The sequence below is a fragment of the Lactuca saligna genome, chromosome 9, assembly GCF_052625555.1.
Source record: "Lactuca saligna cultivar CGN05327 chromosome 9, ASM5262555v1, whole genome shotgun sequence".
Classification (NCBI taxonomy): Eukaryota; Viridiplantae; Streptophyta; class Magnoliopsida; order Asterales; family Asteraceae; genus Lactuca; species Lactuca saligna.
Window position 1 is genome coordinate 53,419,484 of NC_136425.1, and position 9,133 is coordinate 53,428,616.

The 9,133-nt window shown below is 32.7% G+C and overlaps 1 protein-coding gene across 1 annotated transcript; it reads right to left on the reverse strand.

Annotated features, from left to right (window-relative positions):
• Positions 1-4,671: 4,671 nt before the first annotated feature.
• On the reverse strand, positions 4,672-8,453 carry LOC145018125 (NAC domain-containing protein 7-like). The gene is made up of 4 exons (XM_078976040.1): positions 8,103-8,453; positions 6,158-6,347; positions 5,781-6,055; positions 4,672-5,642 (listed from the first exon to the last, which is right to left on the reverse strand). Exons 2-4 carry the CDS (start codon positions 6,315-6,317, stop codon positions 4,956-4,958), a joined length of 1,122 nt encoding a protein of 373 aa, XP_078832166.1. The 5' UTR covers positions 6,318-6,347; positions 8,103-8,453; the 3' UTR covers positions 4,672-4,955.
• Positions 8,454-9,133: the final 680 nt, after the last annotated feature.

The following is a 9,133-nucleotide window of genomic DNA, read 5'->3' on the forward strand; positions in this document are numbered from 1 at the left end:
GGACTACGTGTTCATCAGATATATTTTATAAGCCTTGGTAATGATAGACTTCGTGTCGATTCCTTAGGATGATCCTTAGGAATAAATAAACGAGAAATAGTTGATTCTTAGGGTAGATCCTTAAGACTAAAGAAGATAATGAGGATGGGTAATTGGGTTGATTGTTTGATTGTTTAAACATAATAATTATATTATTGTGGGTTGAAAACCCTATGTATTCACCAGGTTTCCCAACATGACCCACTCAGTTTATTTCTATCACAGGTGTTGATACGAAGTCACTTTACACTGAGAGATTTAAAGAGATGTAGATCACTAGTGTAAATAAATGTAAGTTCTATTTATGCTTATGTTCCTGTATTGACAATGACATCCCAAACGTTTTAAAATGAATAAAATACGTTTCTCCGAATATGTTTTAATAACGTATTTATCGTGTTTTTCTGGGAACAAATTCCGCAACATTTTTATTAAAAGAAGTACTCTGATTTTTATAAAGCATAAACAAAATCGGTCTTTTCTGACCCTGAAAATGGTGATGCACATTCAGCAACCATGTCAACGACGATAACAATAGCCCAGATACTTAAGGATTTTATATTAGAGATTTACAAGGAAAATGAGCATCAATTTGTGGGTGTAACCGGTAAAACTGGGTAAAAAATAGATTGTTAGTATAATTAACAGGTCACATATAAGTTTAATGACCTAGACCACCAAAAAAATACATTATGGACCTTTTAAACCAAAACCGAATAATTGGTTGGGTTATAGTGATATTAACCCATGAATTTAATTACTTATTCTAGATTATGTATGAATTTGTATTAAAGTTCGGATGTATAAGAATATATTAGAATGTTTGTTATTTTTCAACATCTAATTCAAAATTTTTGTTTTTCTTCAATGATATTATATTAGAGTAAAATTCTAAAAGAGCATCATTCTAAAAAAATAATATTCTATTAGAATAAAATTTTGAAAGAGCATTATTCTAACAAAAAATATTTTGACAGAATATAATCGGTAAAAATTGAAATTCAGTTGATTAAAAAATTAAGATATTTTTAAATTAGGAGAATTAATCATCCCTAAAAATTTTCCTTTTATAAATGTAGTTATTTATCCAAAATACCCTTTTGCAAAAAATTGTGTGATTATATGGTACATGTTACCCCATTATAATATCATACACTCTCAAATCATATCCATTGATTAATTTTCATCCGTTGGTCCAGAACTGTACATTCTAACATACAATACTTAGTAAAAATAAAATATCATAATCCTATATATATATATATATATATATATATATATATATATATATATATATATATATATATATATAAGTCTAACAAAATTAATAAATAAACCAATTATCAAAAATCAAATTCAATTTTAGGTAATTAACCGGTTATCTATCAAAAAGCTTTTGGTCTAGCGGAATGAATAATCTTTTTCAGATGAGAAGTGATGAGATGAAGTTTTTTAAGAGATATAATTTGTATTTAGGAGTATCTTTGAAATGAGAAGTGTTATCTAATTTGAATATAAACACTTATAACATACAATAATGGAATCCCATTAAAAATATATTTCTTTTATTTTTGGTATTTTTATTAGTTAATGTTACTTTATTCTAGCTACTTTTATCCTAGGATACCTTCTTGCTGGTCAACGTCCATCTTTGTGCCCCCAAAGAGTGCATGAGTGTCCATGAATTCACAAGACAACTCAAATGAGTACTCATGTTGGCTATTCAACACTTCAAATTTGACTCCCCCACCATTTCTTACCTTTTCTATATCCACTTCTATATAGATTTGATATCTATACTCCAAACATACATATCACCCTAGGTTTGATCCACTTCAATTTTGTCACAAAAAGTACCACTCTCTTCTGTTTTTTTCTCTCATTAATTAATTGATTCATTCTGAGCTCCAAGTTCTCCAGCCACATCATGTTCTTTCTTCGTTGCTCATCGTACGCTCTAATTTACTGCTGATAATATGTTATTGATCTCCTTGAGTGTCTTATTGTCATGTGCACATTTTCTTAATTCATTTGTCAAGTTTAGATAACCATAATCCACATGCTACCAAGTTGTGTTTAGTTTGATAATCGAAAATATATTGTTGAGAGCTATGCATGCTAGTCTACAAACTAGTTGAAAACTGCTCATTTCGCGACTTTTAATTGTAGGTAATGCGTTTATGAGATTTTCCACTCATCATGAAACTATTCATGCTCATCAGACCACTGTAGACTGTATCTTACGATCTATGCTGACGTCTATCCTCTCTTCATATGATGCTTTTTTGGGATGCTAACCAAAAAACTCCACATATATCTTTAGCGACAGCCGTCTGTCTCTCCATAAGAGCTTTTTTGCAGTGCAAACCAACAACTCCACATATATCTTTAGCGACAGCCATCTTTCTGTCGCTAATGTCGTTTGAAAACCTTACATGCTCAGGCTGTATTGTTTATTGACGCCAAAGCGTCACTAATGCACATACAAGCTCTGCATTAATCCACGTCTTCTGCTCATGAACGTCCCGTTCTAATGCTACTAGTTTTGCCACGTATGCATGGTAGACTACTGTTGCTTGCTTGTATGAACGCTACTTGAAATGCTCAGTAGTCGCGTCCTCATTGTCACCATATTCTCCTACAAATCTTACCACTTATTATAATACATGCATGCCAAAATGTAAACTACTTGAATATTAGCAACGGTAATAGTCCTCACTAATGACCAACAGGCACTCTCACGATGATCAGGCAAGAGTCAAGATCTTGGAATTAGAGCTATGAGTGTTGTCGCTGATCTTCAGAAACTTTTTCATGCTTAAGTTTATATTACTTGAACTGGTTGTTACGATAGTTATGACTGGTAGTAATATCTATATCTCTGAGTTGCTACTCTTCTTTTGCGACATTCTTCCTGTTGCAAATGCCACGAAAACATTTTACCTCGCATCAGGGGTATTTCCATGCTCTTTATTACTTCAACAACAACCTTATCACTGAAAATTCCTACTAATTAAGCCTACTCATGCTCATGTACACAATTATATTGAGAACATAATTCTCATTTGGTCCCTAGAGCGTCACTAATGCCTAATGTAGTATTGGAACTGTTTGTTGCCAAAAATATAGTGATGAGATGTGTTTGGACGTTTGTAACATTCTTAGTTCGTATATGATTAGAAGCTTGAAATTGGTAATCATTTTACCTGACAACGAGAAACTGTACCCAGGCTGAAAAATTAAGGTATATAAGTTTTCATGCATTATATATATCGTTTTAAATTTTTACAACTTATTTATGTTAAAAATGAATTTTTATTAATTTAATTATCATCGAACAAATGACAAATGGACAAGCTATGTCGTTAAGCTTTTTTCTATTCCTAACTAGAACCGTTATATGGTTCAGTATTGATTTCTGGTTTATTAACATGATAATTTTAGGATATCCATCATCATTTTTACCTTAAACATTTGTTAATGATCACTGTATTACTATTTATGGTTCTATTAAAAAACAATAACGACAGTATCCTAGTCTGCATACAAATAGAACAAGAGAGATAAGCTGGTCATTAACCCTACTATACGGTAAGAAGCTACTCCCGTATAAGACCATGCGCAAAAAGAAACCAAAAACAAAATATATGGATGATAATTTTTCGTATAATTCTCTTGGCTGTTTTAAAATTTTAATTCTATTCTCGTGTATAATTTGTTTTATTACAGGTTAGACATCGATGATGATAAGTTTTCCTATAACTCCTTTGTTTTTAATAACTACATATTTATGGGAAAGAACTTTTTTTTTTCGTTGCATTTCTACACTGAATATAAAATTCAAATAGTAAAAGACATTCCATTATTACTTTTAGAAGATGACTTTTAGGACAAGGCAATGTCAAAATTCTGAAAAAGAAATTGATAATTTCACTATCCCTTCAAAGGAAAGTTCTATTGATTGATTGTTGGCATAATCATCACTCTCTCTCTCTCTCTCTCTCTCTCTCTCTCTCTCTCTCTCTCTCTCTCTCTCTCTCTCTCTCTCTCTCTCTCTCTCTCTCTCTCTCTCTCTCACACACACACACACGCACACATCAAACCCTATCTATATCCGTCTTTTCGTAGATGCAAACTTTAGCTATAAGCATACTGCATTTCCTTTTGAGCACCCTAAATAAGCTAAATATTTGTAAACATATTTCTAAATGTAGAAACCCTAGCTACATATGCATGTATGCTTTGTATCTGTACATGTATCTATGTATGCACACTTCTCTTTTTCCCATGTGTTGTCTCTTACACCAGATGTGTTTTGTTAACTCATGACACATCTTTTTGAGAACTTCTTGGTTAATACGTGAGGCTTGGTTGTATTTCTTGCATCGTATAGAAGATCCTTTTAGCCAAAGAGAGTTTGCATGATAGTTATCAAATAAATGGAGCACGCACTGAGCAAAAACTGAAAAATCTACTGTAGTTTACCATCGAGTGCTTCTCAACAATATGATGAATGATATATGATACTAGCTCTAAAGCTTGAATAAAGAAAATGCGAAAAACATAAATAGAGCATGCATGCGTCTGTCAGATTATAAGCAACTTGATAGAGCCCATTACATTTATAACAAATGATGCTTTTATCCCAAGTAATAATTATAAGACACAACAACAATTAAGACGACCCCCATGCCTAAAATATACTATTCATCAAACAGTCCCTTGAGTTTTAGTTATGATATCATTAACTTAGTTGACACTAATTAATTAGGGGAATATTGTCGTACCATGTATAAATGTTAATAACGTTACATGTATATATAACACTTTATATCTTTATTATTTACATAAACAATTGAAATTTGCTTCTATATTTGCAAATTAATAACTTGGAGAAGAACGATATATCTTTTTCTTCATTTCCACAAATCTATGTGACAACTGGAGATAGAATTTGATGCATCATCTTCTGGCACGCTCAACAGTTCGTGTTCTTGCTTGTTCAGATGTGCGATGAGCTCAGAATTTGATTCGTCATGATCATTGTGTGAATGGAAGATCGGACTACTGTTCTCTTTCACATTGGAGTAATTATTTTCCTTGGTTGAAACATCACCTTGGCTAAGCAACTGTGATGCGACAAATTTGTCAAGAACTCGCCAATCCATAACTGGATTGTTTACATTTTGATCCTTATTATTATGAATATTGTTGTTGTTGTTGTTGTTGTTTTTATCTTGTGTGAGTGAGGATGAGTGATAGTTGTTACTTCCAGCCGGGTTTATGTTGACGCCATACATGGGCATGGAAGAATTGCAGGTGGGGAGGAGTTTTGGACTCTCTAACAGAGGGAGTTGGAGGAAGTGATCAGGGGTAATCTGGTAATTTTGAAGCTGATCTAGTTCTTTCTTGCAAGAACCATAAGGGTATTGGTAATTATGGTTAACCATGTTCGATTGAGAGTTGTTTTGGTTTGGCGAATCAACTTCTGGCATGAACGAGACTTGATGATCATCATACCAAATTGGCGATTCATGTTCACTTGTTCTCCTCATTGTCGGTAATCTTTTCTTGAACACCCTGCATACCACCCATCCTTCTTCCTGATTTCGTGATCAAGAGAAGTGAAACAAAGTTAATTGAAAGAATAAAGAACTCTGATCAACCATTGGTGATATGAACAAAATTTAATTTTTTTTTTTTTTTTTTTTTTTTTTTTGAAATAGAGAAAGTTAGTTCACCTGAGTTGTTGTTGCATTTTCATCAGTTTCAAGGCGATATTCATGCATTATCCAGTCTGATTTTTGTCCATTGGGAGCACGACCTTTATAAAAGACTAATGTCTTTCTCATCCCAACCAAATCTTGTTTCGAGTAAATTGCCTTATCTCTTCCTGTAGCCTTCCAGAATCCGGCTGTTGTAGCTCTATTCGTGCGAGTTCCCGTTGGATATTTCTTATCTTTATGACTAAAAAAATACCATTCGTTTTGTTCTTCGGTGCCTAAGCTGCACAGCTCTATATTTAAACTTGAAAATTAGCATTATGTAGCTACAATATGATTGTTAAAATTATTTGAATCTAAAGAATGAGTATTTATACTCATTTAAATATGTCTACCTTGAAGATCCCATGGCTCGATTTTGTAAAGATCGATATCTCTAATGACATCTAGGTCAATCCTTCTTGAGTTGATCTTTTTCCGAAGGTAGTAATCAACAAGTTCTTCATCAGTTGGATGGAACCGGAAACCAGGAGGTACATGTGAAAAAGTGTTCATATCTCCTCGATCTTATATAGAAATTAGAATCTGCATGCATGCAATCCAAATTGATTTGATCGATCAATTTAGTTTTCGGGAAAAAAAAAATAATAATAGTGTACATAAAAGACATCGATATCGTATTTGATCTGATCAGTGTAATAATATTTCTTCCATTCTGTAATTAAATAATAGTTTTTGATGTACATAAAGAGGGTACTTAGCCCTTCGAATAACAAGTGTATGAAATTTCAAGTCTAGTACTCAAATTGAGCCATTTGCAGGCTCCGGTAATTAGTGCGATCTATTGTACTTTGTATCATTGTATGATCAGCAATTTGTTAAATGTGCATTGAAATATTGTTAATTAAATACAGCAAATATATAACGCATTACTAACAAAAGTAAGTTCTGCATGGTATATATGGTGTCACTTACAGCTATGTTTTTTTTTGATCAGTTAATGTAAATTTTATGTGAAAGAACAAAAAGAAACCCCGAGAGAAGAAGGGAAACCATTGTTTTTCGATGATGTAAGAATCAACATGTTGGTAGATGGGAGTAATGATGACAATTTTCTAGAAATTCAGAACAAGTAGATCTCTCAGCACTCCATACGATCCAATGCTTGTATTTGAAGGGACATGAAGTTTAACATCAGAACTATATATACATGAAAAAACTAATTAAGACTGGTGGGATAAGTACTCATGACCCATGAAAATTCAAGACCAATGATCCCTAGCTACGAAAGTACGTCCAAAGGTCCTGGATTTGATGATCAAGAATGAAATCTCGATCTTTCTTTAAAATTACAATGTTAATTAGTAAGAATGAAAGCTTTAGTTTCTGCTGGAATCTAATTTCTCCCACTCTCTCTAGATCTCTCTATCAGGAAAGCAAATAACAATGCTAACTCTATAACCCTAAATGTAGAAACAAGACATGTAATAAGAGAAGAATAGAGGGGGAATTCGTATTTTGAAATGAATATATATATATATATATATATATATATATATATATATTTAAGAAAAGAAATACATGCATTATATGTACTTTTGATGTTAAAGATTATACATGCTTAAGAAAATTTTTTGATCAAAATAAGGCAACATTACTCTAAATATAGTTCCCGAATTTAAGATGAAAATATTCAAACTTCAAGTTTATAAAATACTTAACTAAAAACCGGCCTTCATTTGGCTCTTTCAGTCTACATAGAGAAATTTTATATGGCATATCGATCCACCATGATGAGTTATTGTTCATGATAATAAATGCCTTAATCCATGAACTATAACATACATCGAAAAGAAGAAGAAAAGTGAAGTAATGTTAGAAGGTATATTGAGACTTGGAACTGTGATAATCGGGTTTTGTATGTGATAGAGGACGCAGATTTTCCCCACAGCAAACATGCAGATATAACTATATCCAATATCCAATTATTTATGGAGACGGAGTGTATTTTTTAATGATCACAGAAATACTGCAAAGCTTAATTGATCCATCCTCGGTTATAATAAAGAAAAAGAGGGAGGATAGAGCATGCGAATCGATCCATTGTGGTGAAATTGAATTGGAGACGTAATAATTAATCGAAACTCATAATTCTAGCAGACACACGCACAAAGGTGGCACTAATTTGTGTTGATATACTTTTTCGCACTGTAGTATATATAATCTCTTGTTCATATACACAATGAGCATGCTGTAAGATCAATCATTGTTCTAGTAATATATCATAAAATAATTCAAAAAAACTTATTTTGAAAGACCCTTAATGAAGCGAGTCCATACCGATTGTTCTTGATAAGTTATTCAAGAATGAAAGCCTCTAGAGAGATATATCGATAGCAATAGAGATCTGATGTCCGTTTCATGAAGATTGATGAAGAATTGAATTAGTTATGGTTTCGACGAATTGAAGTAGGGAAGCTCCACACATGCAGGAAGAAACTGGGGACGAATTAAACACGGAAGACAAGACGATTAAGGTTGTCTGATCTTGGGAATTGAAGCCGATGTGAAGCATTTGATTCAAGCGGAAGAAGCTAAAAAGGGAAAGATGAAAAGGGTCCAATGGGAAAATGCCATAGAAATAGGGTTATATAGGACAAAACAAACAAGAACAACATCAAGAGACAAGAGAGAGAAACAAAACCCTAATGATGAGAGATGATGGTTTATGGGTAAGTAAAGGCCAAGAGAGAGCTAGAGGGACAGAGAGTGGGAAAGAGAGAGAGAGCTAGAGAGAGAAAGAGTGGGGGGAGAGAGAGAGAGAGAGAGAGAGAGAGAGAGAGAGAGTTGGGTGATTGTTATTTCAAAAAAGTGTAAGGTGTCTTTGTCTTTCACGGTCGGGATAGGGCTAAATTGGTGGGAAAGATTTTTGGGAGTAAATTTATATGCCACCCACCCGATACTGACGAAGACCCTAACTGTGTGTTTTGCTTAATTATTTTCATTTCTTATTCGGGGTTTTTTTTTTCTAAATTATTTTTCTCTAAATGTCTAATTAACGTTTGATCAACAGCTTAAAATTAAATACTTCATTTCATAACATTTTGTTAAAGTAAAGCGAAGGTATCAAGTTTATTATAATGTTAGAATGGAAACTAGCTAATCCACTTTGATTTTTCTTTAAAATTTAAATTATTAGGTAAAAGAACATAAATTTTGATATATTGACGGAAAATGTTGTTTCTTTTTATTCGAAACCTAGCTAGATGAGTTTACGGTTATATATACCATGAACAGTTATATTAACAAAAATGAACTAGCAAGAAGTTAGGAATAAAGAAATGACTTGGGTTTGACAAAGAGTTAATGTG